Source organism: Bubalus bubalis, chromosome 15 (genome assembly GCF_019923935.1).
Source record: "Bubalus bubalis isolate 160015118507 breed Murrah chromosome 15, NDDB_SH_1, whole genome shotgun sequence".
Classification (NCBI taxonomy): Eukaryota; Metazoa; Chordata; class Mammalia; order Artiodactyla; family Bovidae; genus Bubalus; species Bubalus bubalis.
This window is the reverse complement of record NC_059171.1, coordinates 12,616,838-12,633,589: the sequence shown is the minus strand read 5'-3', so window position 1 is coordinate 12,633,589 and position 16,752 is coordinate 12,616,838. Positions and strand designations below refer to the sequence as shown.

Genomic DNA, 16,752 nt, shown 5'->3' with positions numbered 1-16,752 from the left:
AGCCTGAAAATATTATCTGACATCAAGCTGCCCATAATCTAAGTCTCTAAAACAGTAATTCTCAACTCATCTGCATATTTGAGTTACTTGGAGAGATTTTTACAACTCTCTCCAAGAAGAGTCTGTTTAGAGACCAAAAGTCAATCCATGTATAACTGTGAGAGCAGAGAGGGAATGCTGATCTTTAGGGCTGAGAGGGACTTTAGCCATCATTCAGCCACACCTTCTTGTTTTCACAGAGGTAGAAACGGAAACTAAGAGTTAAATAATTTCCTGAAGGTCACACAACCAGTTAGCTCTTCACAAAACCAAAGAACTACCCAGACTTCTTAACTCCTAGCTCAATGCTTCCCCCCATACAGGCAGCATTCATTCAAAGCAGCAAGGTTAGAAATATAAGATCAATGCACAAAATAAATCAATTACATTTCTGTATACTACAATAGGGCTTCCCTTGTGGCTCAGCTGGTAAAGAATCCACCTGCAATATGGGAGACCTGGGTTCAATCCCTGGGTTGCCCTAGAGAAGGGAAAGGCTACCCACTCCAGTATTCTGGCCTGGAAAATTCCGTGGACTATATATACAGTCTATGGGGTTGCAAAGAGTCGGACACGACTGATCGACTTTCACATATATACATACACTACAATGAACAACCCAAAAATGAAATAAGGAAAGCAATCATTCACAACAGCATTAAAAGAACAAAATATTACAAAAAAAGTGACAAAGGAACAGCAAGACTTACACACTAAAAACTATGAAACAATGTTAAAAAATAGAAGTCATCTAAATAAATGGAAAGACAGTCCATGTTCATAAACAGACAATTTAATTTTGTTAAAATGGGAATACTCTAAATCATATAGATTTGATGCAATAGCTATCATATTCTTTTTTTTTCCCCCAGACATCAACAAAACTGAAGCTAAAACATATATGGAATTACAAATGACCAAGAACAGCCAAACTTTCTTGAAAAAGAGAAAAGTATTTTGAATTTCCTAAAAATTTTACTATAAAACTACAGTAATTTTGGTGTGGTACCTCCATAACGGTAGGCAAAGATCAATGGAATAGAATTTGAGAGGCCAGAAATAAACTCTTACATTTATGGTCAATTTATTTACTTGTTTGTTTGCCCATGGGATCCCAATTCCCAGATCAGGGATGGAACCCAAGGCCCTCAGCAATGAAAGCATGGAGTCAACCATAGGACTCAATGGAAGTCCCTGGTCAACTGATTTTTGACAAGAGTTCTAAGACAATTTGATGAGAAAATAACTCTTTTCAGTAAATGGTGCTGAACAGTGAAATGTTCACATGCAAAAGGATGAATTTAGACTTCTACCTTACTCTGTATAAAAAACTAATTCAAGATGGATAATACACCTAAGTACAAGAGCTAACACAACAAAACTCTTATAAGAATATGTAGTAATACATTTTCATGACCTTGCATTCTATATGACAAAAGTATAAGTGAGAAAAGAAGAAATAGATAAGTTGAACTGCATCAAAATTTAAAACTTTTGGGGAATTAGTCCCTGGTAGTTCAGATGATAAAGAATCTGCCTGCAATGCAGGAGACCTGGGTTCGATCCCTGGGTTGGGAAGATCCCCTGGAGAAGGGAAAGGCTACCTACTCCAGTATTCTGGCCTGGAGAATTCCATGGACATACCAAGGGGTCACAAACAGTCAGACATGACTGAGCAACTAACACTTTCTACTTTGACTTTTTTCTTCTGGTGATCCAATGGTTAGGAATCCATGCTTTTACTATGTGGCATGGCCAGAAACAAAACCCACCAAAACTTAAAAAATTTTTGTGCTTTAAAGGACATCATGAAGAAAATGAAAAGACAACCCACAGACTGGAAGAAAATATTTGTAAGTCATATAAGATATCCTACTTAGAATATATACAGAAACTTTACAACTAAAAACAGTAAGAAAAATTGCTCAATTAAAAAATGTGCAAAGGACTTCAATAAACTTTTCTCCAAAGAAAACATGTGAATGGCTAGTAAGCACGTATAAAGTTGCTCAAAATCAATAAATAAATGTAAATCAAAACCATAATGAGACAGCAAATCCACACCCATGAAAATAGTTAAAAGAGCTTAAAAGGATGTAAAGAAAGGAAAAATGCCAAAACATTGTTAATGGGAATGTTAAGATGGTAAAGCCCCTTTGGAAAATAGTTTGACTGTTTCTGAAAAGTTAAACGTAAAGTTACCATATGACCCAGCAATTCTACTCCTATGTACATACCTAACTAAAGAAAGCTGAAAATCTAGGTCCGCACAAAAACCTGAATGCAGATGTATACAGCATTATTAATAGAATAAACAACTCCAAGTGTCTGACAGCTGATGATAAACTAAATGTTGTATACTCCTACAATGGAATACTGTTTAACCATAAAAAGGAATGAAAACTGTTGATCCATATTACAATGTGAATGAACCTCAAAAACAGGCTAAATCAAAGAAACTAGTCATGAAAGACCACAAATGGTGTTATTCTGTTTATATGAAACATCTGAACAGGCAAATTCATAGAAACAAAAAATAGATTAATAGTTATTTAGGGATGTAGAAGGGGCAAGTAAAGTGGGTAGAAGGGAAGTGAACTGGAGTTGTTACTAATGGACACCATGGTTCTTCTAGCGGTTACTCTGAAATTAAATTGTTAGAAGCACTTCCCTAGTGGTTCAGTGGTTAAGACTGTGTTTCCATTGCAGGGGGGTATGGGATCAATCCCTGGGTTGGGAAACTTAAGATCCCAACACTCTGCAAAAAAAAAAAGTGTCAGATGGACATAGTACCAATAATGTAACCGGTACTCAAAAGCTGCAAAGATTAAAAAACTGATAGAACCACAAAAGAACCCAAGGGTTAGGGTCCAAATGAATGAGTCAACCTAACACTGAACACCGAGTTCCTACAGGGCATGCAGAGACTGTATAAACTAACAAGGAGACTGACCTTGAACTGCTAAGAAGCCCTGCTGGGGCTGCCTGAACCAGCAAAGACCTGAGGGGAGGTGAGAAGAAATGAAGAGAAAAAAAAAACAGCATGGTGGGGGGTTCTCCTAGAAGGTTTATTTTCAAAAGACTGCTAGAGCATCACAGTTATGCAGACACTGCTGCTGAGACTCAGTCAGCAGGTGACCCTGAGATCGTGTTAAGAACCTTCTGGAGTGAGGCTCAGAGGGAGGGGATATATGTATACTTGTGGCTGGAGTCAAACACGTGAGTTATAAAGTGGAAGATCTCCTCCATGGGAGCACTCCACGTTCTATGGATTTGAGTAATAACTCTCAAACTCAATGCGGAGAAAAACTGGATTTCCCTGAGAAATTTATGACTTTTGAAATTATGAGTGTGCAATTCAAGTTTCCTCCTGCCCAAAGCCCATGATTGTTATGCCAATATTAATCGCCTAAGATTAATTTAATTGCCAGACTATCAAACATTTCCTATCTTATATTTTTAATCAAGTCTTAATTTACATCACAATTTTTTTTCAAATACTCTGTATCCTAATACATCACTGCAAATTCTTTTTCAGCACAGGGAAAGATATATGAAAACAGTGAAGGCCAAGGTGTCTAACAACCAAGAAAACTATATACTCTTTTGAAAACAGTTCTCATAATACAATACTCTTTCATTTAACAATTACAAATTACTAAACATTGGCAACACGGATAGCATTCCAAAGTAGAAGCAGTTATAGCATGACAAAACAATGTGATGACTTGTCATATTTCTCTAGAGGACAGAGATCAAAAGCATTACCTACCTTATTAGAGAAAGAGGTTAAGGGAAAAGAAAATTAGTGGAGAGAATATACTCTCCTCTGAATGAGTCACAATACATCAACACATTAACACAGAAAACATCCTGAGAAGTCTTAAAAAAGAAATCTGGTTTCTACTTCCTTGCAAAATTACCACACCGAGTCTTGTTTAACAGTTATGAACACCCCTAGTGACATAAAGACCCTATATTTGAAAAGTGACTGGAGAAACAACGTTTTAATCCTAACAAATGTAAAGGCTGGAATCAATTTTCATTTGGAAATTTCTGAACTAACTTGTTCATCTTAAGTGAACAGTCTCAAGAAGGCTGACTTTGCAACATTCTTTTGAGCTTAATACTCATGTAGATGGACTGGGCAGTACACATGGATCCTCCATTTCTGTTAGCTCTTCTTAAAGGCTACAAGTCTCTCTTTCCAAGTGCATCTACCTCCTGGAGAAAGTTTAAGTAACCAACAAATATAAAAACACTTTGGAAGGAATAAAGAAATCTTTTGAGAATCTATTTCACTAAAATAGTAAGCAAATTTAGGTACTGTCAAATTGTTTGGTAGCTAAACTTAAATTTACTCCAATTACATTAAAGATTACAAAAATTTAACCCCTCTACATTTATCATAATATGTTCCAAACACATAGTAAAGTTACAGACTTCTTACTCAAAACAAGAACTGTCCCACAAAGCTTCATTTTACATTTGAAAACTATATCCAACACCAGAAATTATTTTAAAAGTAATCTTTTTGCTTGATTTAAAGCACAGAATGATAACTGATCTTACATATTTTGAGAACAACGACAGTTTAAAAGGTAGTATTCTGAGGAAAAGCTGTAGCTGAAGAAGCAAGCGAAACACACTGTGATCCATGCTATGTTACAACAATTTTCCAGAGAGGCACATTTACAAAAGCTATTATTTTGGAAACTACTTTTGGGTTTTTGTTTTTTAAATGCACTTTTGTCTTATTTTTGAATAGGAACTGAGGACAACATTGAAAGGCACGAGTAAAAGGCAAGCAGGATGACTCCATCACCTTCTTTCCCCCCAAATCACACCCTGTCTAGAAGCAATCCCATTCTAGTTTTGTGGTTATTATGGTTTATTTTGAACTTAAATAAAATAAAAAATCAATACTTTATTATTAAATAAATTCATAGACAAATGTCAGTTTTTCCTTTAAACTTACTTCAGTGCAATAAATATATACCAAGGAAATGCTTACATAGGGCAGGGGAGGCAAAAGAGGCTTATTTTGTTTATCAAGATAGGCATATGTGTTCTAGTTAAGTTTATCTGCTTTAACTAAAGTTATCAATACTTAAGGGCTTCTCAGGTGGCACAGTAATGAAGAATCTGCCTGCCAACGCAGGAGACACGAGATATGGGTTCGATCCCTGAGTCAGGAAGATCCCCTGGAGTAGGAAATGCAACCTACGCCAGGATTCTTGCCTGGAGAATCTCATGGACAGAGGAGCCTGACGGGCTGTAGTCCACGGGGTTGAGAAGAGTTGAACACGGCTGAGCACGAGCGCAACAACAGCATTAACACTTAAGAATAAGGCGCTTAGAGATACACGGGGCACATAAACAGCGACACGTGAAAGAAATGATGTCTGGGTTTCTGTGCTTTAAAATGTCCTCAATATGATGACACCAGATTGGCAAAATATTGAGTAATAGATATATTCCCAAATTACTTGTTTGAAAATTTCTGTCATAGGTTTTTTAAAAGCTATGCTTGAAAATAACATTTTTAAGAAAAAGAATCGGGGAAAAAAACTTTATATATTGAAATCAATTAAGTGTTTTGAGTAAAGTTTTTTCCTTGAAGTTAAGAATTTTAAGTATATTTTAAATTCCCTGAGTTACTCATTATATAAGGTCTTTAGTAAACAACTATTTCTTCCATGAAACTACACTGAATTCTCAGGCACTGAGAGTATAGTCTATGGCCCACAACAGTCGTTGCTTATGTCATTTAGAAATGACATTCAAATTGGGAAAGAAAAAAAAAAGCTGTTTCCACCAGCAAATTATCTGGTGCTTCTTCATTATTTCATTGCCTGATATTATATTAATATCACATTTTCCAACATTCTAGTGTCATTTTATTGCACGCTGAGTTCCAGCTTGCATTTGTGACACTAAGTATTTGTTATAAAATAAAAAGAAATTTTTAAAACAAGAATTCTTTCTTTTCCTTGATCCTATCAGAAAGCTTTCAGCAAGTAAATCTGGCTTCCCCAGTGGCTCAGTGGAGAAGAATCTTGCTGCCAAGCAGGAGACATGGCTCAGTCCCTGGGTCAGGAAGATCCCCTGGAGAAGGAAATGGCAACCCATTCCAGTGTTCTTTCCTGAGAAATCCCATGGACAGAGGAGCCTGGTGGGCTACAGTCCATGGGGGTCACGAAGAGTCGGACACAACTTAGTGACTAAACAAGTTCAGGTGTATATGGAAGGCCTCTGTACTGTTTGTTACATGGCGTGTGAACCTACATTTATCTCAATAAAACAAAGGAGACTGGAACAAGAAAGCTAAGTTTTTCAAAACAGCAAATGCAGGCCTCTCTCGGAGAGTTGGTATTTTTTCGGTTCAAGTACAAAGAATTTCAGAAGAGAATACAAAAATGACATGACAAACCAAGCACTGTAGAATGTTTCACTATTAGTATTTAATGCTTGGCTAGAAAGGAGCTGATTTCACATAATGGGTTATCCCCCAAAATAAAAGGATCCCCCATCCAACCCCACCCTTTCTTGTGGGCATGCAAATAAAGCATCCCTCATTAAAAATGTCAACCACCCCCTTGCCCTCTACTTTGGTTCCAAGTGAATATGTTATTAGTTATATGTCCTACAAAAGGTGAGGCAATGGATATACACAAGACATTTATGTTAATCCATCTTTCTTTAAATTATATGACATTTAGCTGAAGATCTAGCATGTTTCTTACCTGTGCTTATAGCTCTGATGCAAAAGAGAATATTCTTTTCTAAGAAAAATGAGAGGTCAGAACAAAAGGTAGGACTTTATGTAATAGGAGAGAAAAGGTGTAATGGGAGAGAAGTTTTGAGTGATAAGCAGGGTGGGCATCAACACTTCTTTTGTATCCTAGGCTAAGCTCTGGCATACCGGGTACCTGAAACCTTCTTTCAAGTGGAGAAAGAAAAAATCAATGTTCTTAAGCAGCAAACAGAACCACTTGTTTTAATTTCACTAGCTCTTCAAGATGCTGCGGTCACAGCCACACATTTAGACTGCTAAAAACTCATCTAGTTAAACAAAAGGCAATTAACTGGTTCATTGTTTTTTTCCTTACATGTTCTTCAAGTAATCCAAATCCTTACAGTCAGAGATGCTATCAGTATATTCTCAGAGCAATACCCACTGGAAGATACACCAAGCAGGAGGACGTAAAATAAGAACAAATGCCCTCTAGCGGAAGGAGCCCTTTGAAGTCACTAACTTTGCACACGGATGAATTCTGTCAGCTACCCTATAGCAGATAGGGTTCATATTTTATTAATCCTAATATTCCAAATGTGTTGCACACAGAGGTACTGAATAACAGCTTGCCCAGATAAATTAATTAAAAACAGGTAAAAATCAGTATCATTTTCTGAGGGGCCTGCTTTTAAAAGTTTGCAAAATATGTTAGCATCTTTAAAGTAATGAACATATGGCATTAATTTGAAGTCAGACAGACAGCTTTCATTTAAAAAGTAGAGGGACAACATCCAGAACAAGAAAATGTGTATAACTAATCACTTTGTTGTACAGCAGAAAAAAACACTGTAAATCAACTATACTTCAATAAAGTATTTTTTTTTTTTAGTGGAGGGAATTTAAATTTATCTCTAATTTGAAAAGAGACAAACTCCAGAGCTTCTGATTTAATATCCTGTTTTAGCCTGAAGTATGCTATCTCCCATTTTCCTACACATCAGTAAATAAGCCAAAATATACTTTCAACATTTACATTACAGAGTCTCAAATGCCTTACAGTCATCTGAGGTTAGAAATTAGTGGTGTTCTCCCAAAACTATGAAATATTTGATGGCTTTTGGAATAATTTTTTTAGATTATATCAGACTTTAAGTCTGGTTAACAGAACATTCCAATGTTTGAACACTTTGTGTGTATAATTTCCTAGAATGAGGGACATGAAAATTCAAATAATGAAACATACTAGGAGTTATTTGGAAATATTAATTTAAATACAACACACAAGCATGATTTAAAAATCCCACTTTTGTGAAATTGTTCCATATACATATTTAACGATCAGTATGAGGTTTAATAGAGAAAGATACAATTAGATGTCTATAAAAATACAGGAATTTTAAAATTATGACATATTTTCATTCTTAGAAAGTTACACGAATGGGAAGTAACTTGTTATCATGGGAAGTTACAAGAGTGAGGTAAATTTGCAGATAGTCCTTAGGCAAGAAGTCAGTGACATACCGGCAAGTTGAAAAAACCAACCAAACATATGTTAGTATGTCACATTATTTACAAGTACACAGATGTGTATGTTCTCAAATTGATAACTGAGGTTACTTTTGGACTTAGAGTCATGTAAAATCTGAATCTACTTTTACAATCACTACTTCTATCCTCTTAGACTTACTAAGGAGGACATTACAAACTTTAAAACTACTAGTAGAAAAAAAATTACAGGAACTATTAAGCCATAAATCAGTTTCTCTTGCCTTTGGGGCTTCAGTTCCAGACTTAAGCTCCCAACTCACTATGATGGGAAACTATTTCTAAGAGATTCCTTCTTTTAAGTGTCCAGAGAGCAAGGCAATGATGGAATTGGATGCTCTCCAAGTGTGTTACAGGCACAAGAAAGTGCCCCCAACACCCAGGGGCACAGAGCATCCTACTCCTGGCATTCTGATGGCACAAGAAAGAAGACCAAGATCTTTCTTATAACCAGAGCCGCTACCAGCAAGTGCCTGTCACAGGCTCCAGAGAAGCTGACAGATTGGGACTGGAGTGGGTGCCTGACACAGTACTCAACCAAGAACAATTACTCATGCTTCTGGGCCTTTTCAAATTTTCCAAAGATGGTCAGCTGATGATTATCATGGCTTTCTCACTGTTCTTCCCCAATAAAGAAAATTTTCAATATTTTCCATTTAAAAACAAGAATGAGTTTTTAAAATTCCTAAAAAAGTACATTTATTGGCTGCAAGCTTCAATGCTACCAAGATCTCAATGTTCTTGCTCCTTCTGAGGAAACCGTAGATGGAGAGGGCATGGAAATACAACGGGACAGGGAATCCCCTGGTGGCCCAGAGGCTAGGACGCCACACCCCACTGCAGGGACTCAGGTTTGATCCCTAGTCGGGAAACTAAGATCCCGAAAGCCATGCCGCAAGGCCAACGAAATTCCCCAGCCAAACAAACAAGCAACAAAAATAAAAAGCCACAGTGTGACATAACTCTAGAGATCAGACAGGTAAGTTCCAGGCCAAAACCTCATCGGTACATTGGTGGATGTATTCAACGCATCTATTTTAAATAGCTTGAGAAGGCAAAAACAAGGCCCTTACGTACCTTAAAAAAAAATTTGAGCAATATTGCTTGTGCCAAAGTAAAATTTTTATTTTAATAAAGTGAACTGGTTAGTAACTAAACACAAGACTTAAAAAAAAATTTTTTTTTAAAAGAAGATTGAGAATGAGAGGACATACTATATCCAAGTTAGAATCACAGGCAATCAGACCTGGGAGGGACTCAGGGACTCCAGAAACATGGCTGATCCCATCACTGTTAAGAACCAGAAAGGTTAAGTGAACTGCTGCGGGTAGAAGAAGAGATGAGACTGACGAATTCTCTCCATTATATCCTGTTGCCTCCAAGAAATTGAGAACAACTAAAAGCAATCAGATTTAAAATATGTTGAGTCCAAGAAAGTACTGAAAAATCTCATTCTGGACTTGTTAGTAAAGACTTAGAGGGGAAAGAATACAAGCCCTACAAAATTTAAAACAGCTTTCATCTATTTTGGGCTGACATGAATTCTTAAAAATGAACAGCCCTCACCACAGATTTTCTCGTTTTGTAATTCATTCACTTGATACTGTCACTCTTTTATAATGATTACTGGGCTAACTCACGAACAGCCCTAAAACAAAGGGAAAAAGGGAAAGTTGTATACATAAGTAATCTAAAAGACTATGCTGTCAATAAGACATGGATAAAAAAATAAACATTCTGGTTGTCTTGAAACAACCTTCTTGGACAGAGATATGTATGACCAGAAACTGCAGCCTGCCATGCTAACCTTCCACGTGGCGGGCAACATTCTTTTGTGGACTCAGGCGGCGGCTGTCAAAGGAGTCCTTTATTCCTGTGAGCCTTACCTGGGGTAGTACGCCGTGTAGTTCATGAAGAGCTGGGTGCCCGCAGGGTAGTACGCTGTGGAGGGCTGCAGCGCTCGAGGGTTCAGGAGCACTGAGGGCTGGTAAATGGCAGCTTCAGTAGGAATAACTGCTGCGGGAGCTGGAAATGTGTAGGAGGGAGGGGACAGGCCTAAACAAACAGAGAGAGAGACCTTGAGATATATTAGTGATATTGACACATGGAAGCACTGAGACCATGAGGTTACCCTTCCATACACACATTTGAAAGAAAGAGACCAGTTCTGCATACCGTCCCAAGCAACTGCCTTTTGATTACACAGATAATACATAGGAGCAATCTTAAATCTCACACACTCCATCTACCTAAAGAATGGTTCTTAGTTTGAAATTTGGGGGGAAAAAACGGTTCCAAGTGGACTTTTAAGTCTTCTCAAAATTTCATGACACATTTTTTTTTTTTTTAAACCCTGCTCCTAAGTGCAAGAAACCACTAAGGAAAGAAACATGGGACAGACTGACATCTCGTGTAGCTTCAAACTAAAAGCTTTCTTTTTTTTCCCTTTTGAGAGCTATACTGCCAGTATGGAGAGAATTCGACTCTACAGCACAGCATGAGGACAGTCAGGGTAAAATACTATTCATCAGGACCGTGTGCTCTGCCGAAGCATAGACTGTGACAGAGCAAAGAGACCTAAAACAAGCAGATCATCTCTGTATTGTGCACACTTCAAGGCACCCAGAAGATGGTTTTCAAAACTAATCGACATCTTCAGATCAGTGCAAAAAAAAAGAAAAAAAGTCAGATTCCTTGAAAAAGAACCCTGAAGAAATAATATGTGTAAGTCTTCCTGAGAGTCAGCTGATGAAAAGTGGATTCAGATTAGATTAGAAAGGACTGGATTTTTTGTCTTCTGGCTCTGCAAAGTCTTTGAAGACAGCAACTCACTTAAGTCAGACCACTTGCTGGTCCCTAGCTTTAATGTGTGGGATGAGCACCACTCTCCAGGACATCTGCACCCAACAGGAGAGATGACCGAGCAGTGGCCTGAATGTGGGGTCCCTGACTTCACTTTGCAAACCTAGGATCACCTAATATATTTTGCAAACAGTTGAGGCCTAATGGATAACTTTTCACATGAAAACCTCTACTGTCTTTGGCTCTTCTTAGAGGTTTCTGTATGTCTATGGAGATGAGTAAGTTAGCTGAATAAGGGTACACAAATTCGAGACCTGAGAGTGCCCTGGGGGCCTAGTGGTTAGTATTCTGGCTTTCACTACTGTGGCCTGGGTCAGTCCCTGGCTGGGGAACTGAGATCCCGCAAGCCAAGCAGTTCAGCCAAAAACAAACAAACAAAACCAAAAAACCCCAACCCCTCCAAACAAACCAAAAACCCAAGACTAACATATTGATCTCATATTCAATTTTGGGGTGCCTCCTTCATATCCATCAAAAACTGTTACATGTTAGATACCAAGTGTGTAGATAATTTTAAAATTATGATCCCTGGCCTGAAAAGTCCAGAGAAAGGGCAAACAGACCTGAGATGCCTAAGTCATAAAGAGAGGGTCATCTAAAGTGAGTTGGCAGAAAAAAATAAGTGCAGTAAAACAAGCATCCCTGGAGAGAGAAATGGCAACCCACTCCAGTATTCTTGCCTGGAGAATTTCCACGGACACAGGAGCCTAGCAGGCTACAGTCCAAGGGGTAGCAAGAGTCGGACATGACTAAGCAACTAAACTACCAGAACAAGCATAATAGCATGCACAAATTGGTTCTAATTTTTTTAAATTAGCAAACTCTCCCACTAAAATGACAAACAGCTGAATTTTAATTAAAATCTTTAGAAGGTAGTAAAAATATGGAAGTTAAGTTTTTATGTAAAAATGCATTTAAATTTTGAAAAATTATTATTTTAGGGTTTGTGATGGGGGAAAGAGAAATGCAAGTCTTATGAAGCCTGTAATGACCATTTTTTCCACTAGGAAGAGAGAAGTAAAAATGTATCACAGTAAAAGAACTGGGGTTATACATGATGGAGAAATTCCCTTATCTTACAGTGCTTGATAGACTATCAATAAAGGAAACTGTAAAAGTTACTGATATTATCACTGGTTTATGGACAGGAAACACACAACAGATTGCATTAAGATATCCACTTCAGCCCAATAAGAATGTTTTAAACTTTATAGTCATTAGTGATCAATTCTTAGATATTCACCAACAGCAAGCAGCAGATAAATGGAATATTAGCATTTAGGAATTCCAAGGGCAATAAAGGATTAAGCCCTACCAAATGTTCTATGAAAAATAGTTTATCAAATAGGTTTATTGGTATGGATTCCTCTTTACTAGAAAGTGATGTCTTAACACTCCACATTTTATTGGAATCAAGCACACCATCCAGTTCACTTTCTTAGTTATCTTTGGACTATACTTTGAGTGCTACATTCTTTAAACATACCCAACATACTTCCTAAGAAAAAGTCTTATTCAAAACTGAAAACTTTGTCAGGAAATTCAAGTTTTGAACATCAGATCCCCAAATGTTCCTTAGTCGTGAACCAGAAGTTGGTCTCCATGCTAAAGGGCTTATTCCTCTCAAACAGGATTCCAGATGGCTTGCACCCAGGTGCCAATGAGCAACAGCACGGCTTGATTTAAGCACTGATCCTGTGATCCAATGGTAACTTTGGCTAATTTATTTACGCATTTTAGTTTTTACTAACCTGCTCATTCCAGATATCCTGGAGAGCAAGAGAGATGCTCTTCAGGTTATCCTTCCCCCAAAATACTTAATGCTCAAAAAATTAAAAATGCAAAATGGGCATCAAATCACCCTTTGCTTTAAAAAAAAAAAAACAACCCACAATATGTTGCAGGAAAAAAAACAAAAAGGATCTGTTATATTTATTTTACCTTTAAATGCGTATTAAAATATCTACATAGCCAGGTTGCCTCCCAGAGTCAGTGCTTATCTTGAGCACACTAAGCTTCAGAAATCAAGTGCTTATCACTGGAAAAGCAAGAATATAATTTGAAAGGAGGTATATGTAGCATCTCTAATTATGGGTGTCCACAACCAAGGTCTTAAATGATTACCAGATACTACCGATTCCAGATGGGAAAGCCTTATGTAACCACCTCACCTGCCTTAGAAAGAACCAGGGGCACAGAAAGTTATGAAAGCAGCTTAAGCACCTACCAGCATATAGCGTAGAATAGCGCCAAGACCCAAGAAAAACTTACATGGTAACTTACATGGCGGTGGGGATAAGCCATTTCGATTTAAAGTGCCCCCCATTAACACAAAGTTCATCTCCTCAGCTGAACACTGAAAGACTTCAACATATCTGTCCTTCATGGTTTTTTTATGACACTTCTGTGCAGCCATAAATGCTCTGTCCGCAGACTTCATCTGGATAAAGGCATCTCCTGATGGGCGGCCCTGAGCGCGTAAGGAAGAATAAAAACAAAAGGAGACTGTCTCCTTCAACAAGGAAGTGGTTGCTTACAAAACATGCACAGTGACAATCACCCATGGTACAGACATTTTAGCCACAAAATCTGGGTGACAGTAAGATCTACTGAAACCTGACTTATGTTTCACCACCTAATCAACAGAATTGCCCACAAAACCTTGAAGAAATAAGTTTTGAGAGCTCATAGCTGAAAGTGATCCTTTTTGGGTTTTTATCAACTAGAATTAGATTTAAGGGTTTTTGAAAGGGTCTCCTTGTGACTGTGGTTTCAAACTATAGGATTGTACACTGGGTTTTTCCCTTTCTGAAAAATCTGATTAAATCTCACTCAACTGAGAAAAGCTAGTAACAGAACCAGTATTAGAGCCTTACCCATCCTCCTACACGAAAATGAACAAATCAGTGTTCTCTATGGGCTCTCCAGTCTGTCCCTCACTGACCTGTAACATCCCTTTTCCTCCTCCCTGAAGCCTGCCTAGATTGGGGTGTGGCCTGTAGACAGGGAAGGAGGGGAGGAGCTGGGGTTGCAGAGCACGGCGAAGGGTGGCCAGAGTTGGAGCACCAGCACTGCGGTGGGAGCCCTTCTCTCACCTCTTCCTTTGCATCTCCATTTTAAACCTTGGCCAACAGGTATTTACAGACATTTCCTCTGTTACTAACAGCTTGCTAAAAATCCTATTTAAAACAAAGCTGGTGGATCTCTGCGACACAGGACCAGAATAGCTTAGTCTTATTTAGCATAGACATTTTATGGCAGAGAAAGAAAGATACCACTGGCTTATAAGACTCCTTTTTTTATTTTATGGGTTTCTTTAAAGTCTCTAAGGGACTAGTTATGGCAAATGATTACCATGCAAGTTACCATCAGAGTTACCATACCAGGGAAATTAAGGACACCAGGGAAACCCAGTCCAAGATGGAAAACTAACATCTTCGAGGCAGCTAAGAGCTTGTCCATCATCAAAGCAGCACTTCTCCCAGGTGCAATCACAGAAGGTCACCAGGGTCAATGAGAGGCAAATCTGTCCACGGTTGTTAATCAAAGAGTAACAATAGCCCCTAGATTACTAGAAATGGTGACTCAGAACCCGAACAATTCTCTGGTGATGCTGAATTGTGGGGAATTTGATTCAAAAGGCCTTCCATCAGTGAAACATGCCGAAAGGAGTCCTAGTTGGATAAAAGTTACATAGCTCAAAAGTGACGTGAGAGTGAGCACGAGTTAGCGTGGCGCATCAACCAGGACTCAGTATCTTCTGGTCCCTATACCCAGCGGCATGCACTTTCCAGTCAGACAGGACTATGGCTATGAATGTGACCCATCTTCACAAGAAAACAGAAAGTGGGAAACTAGCAGTTTAGAAAAAGTGGGTATTTCTAATACAAACCTATATTCAGGCTATAATGTACAGAAAACATCTTTTCAAAAATTAATACAACTTGGCTTTTTAATAAACAGTTTCAAAACGTTCATTAGAATTACATGCTATATGGGTATTTAGTGTTCTGTATGATAACACAACATACTGGCAAATGGCCCAGCAACTAATATAATTAATTTTATTTAAAGAGCAAGAGACACCAAGCCGAGACCTATTTTTAATACGCTTAGAATATATATTGCATACTATACGAATCTGGTTAGATTTTCCACAGAGGATTCTCAACAACTATGGCGCTAATGGTAAAGACCCGCATGCCAAAGCAGGAGACGTAAGAGATGCAGGTTTGACCCCTGGCTCGGGAAGATCGCCTGGAGGAGGGCATGGCAACTCGCTCCAGTGTTCTTGACTGGAGAATCCCATGGACATAGGAGCTTGGCGGGCTGAAGTTGGGTGGGTTGCAAAGAGTTGGACACGACTGAAATGACTTAGCACGCATGCAAATACACTAATACATTTGAATGTCTTTTATGATCACATACTGTTCCAAGTGGTATAGACACAAGTTCTTTCTGAGTTTACACTCTACTAAATGTGATTTGATAGCTACATGAAATAAGCCATTTCTAAATCATCTATGAATACAAAATACTTGGGAGCACAGACATGTTCACTGCTTTTAAATGTTGTCTATGATTGCTTTCTCACTCCAGCAGAATTCAGTAGTTGCAGTAGTAAAATGCTGATAACGTCTTTTTCTCCGACCTGATGCTATTGATGACTTGGTGGATGTATGTGATAATGAAATCAGAGCTGAATCTGAATTACTGTACCAACTCCAGCATTCCTTCTGGAGCTCATCTTAAAAGATCTCTTGCATTTATAGTTAAATTTTTCCTGCAAAACTTACTATACAAACAGATGAACAATTGTTGCTTGTTTACTGAAGAGTGTCTTTAATAAGAAGCAGCAAATCAGTTTTCCAGTCAGTGATTTTCTTACCTGGTGGTTCAATACCATGTGGACCCCATGAGTTCGGATATCGGTGGAAAACTCCCCCAGGAAGTCGAGGATATCCTCAATTGTGGCCGCATAGGGAAGACCTCGAAGGCGTATACAGTCTCTAATGTTTGTAGGGGGCACAAACTGCTGAGGTAGTACAGGAATAATGGGAGGGGTTGGAAGTGGAATGAGAGGAGCCGAGGAGAATCGATTCAGCACCTGTGCTCAAAGCAAAACAGAAGTCATTTAGAGCTTTGCTACTGCGATGCTGCCCGCAGACCAGGGCTGGCGTCCCTGGCGAACGGCTAGATGTGCATCCTCTCAGCTCCACCCCAACCCAGTCCGCATGGGTCTGCAGTTTAACAAGATCCCCGGGTGATCAACCAGCAGAGTCAAGTTTGAGAAGCACTCATAGAGAAAGTCGTTCATGCTTTTCAGCTGGGAGATCGTGAGCCCACTTTTGTTAGAGGCATTCTGAGGTATATGCAACACATAACACAATGAACTTAGATTAAGGACTTTTTTTTTTCCCCCTCCCTCCCCATACCAACCCTCTGGGTCATCCCAGTGCACCAGCCCCGAGCACCCTGTGTATCATGCATCGAACCTGGACTGGCAATTCGTTTCACATATGATAATATACATGTTTCAATGCCATTCTCCCAAATCATCCCACCCT

General features: G+C 38.6%; 1 protein-coding gene across 5 annotated transcripts in view; it reads right to left on the bottom strand.

Moving 5' to 3' along the window:
* ESRP1 (epithelial splicing regulatory protein 1) overlaps positions 1–16,752 on the bottom strand; it is a 58,238-nt gene that overhangs the window by 15,308 nt on the left and 26,178 nt on the right. For 3 of the 5 annotated variants that reach the window (XM_006076269.4, XM_006076271.4, XM_006076272.4), the window contains exons 11-13: positions 16,074–16,292; positions 13,457–13,655; positions 10,210–10,378 (exon numbers count right to left, since the gene is read on the bottom strand). In XM_006076269.4, the coding sequence (XP_006076331.1) occupies positions 10,210–10,378; positions 13,457–13,655; positions 16,074–16,292 (587 nt within the window). Of the gene's footprint in view, positions 1–9,428; positions 9,720–10,209; positions 10,379–13,456; positions 13,656–16,073; positions 16,293–16,752 lie in introns of those variants that run through there. The other 2 variants (XM_044928539.2, XM_006076270.4) reach the window with 2 other exon arrangements.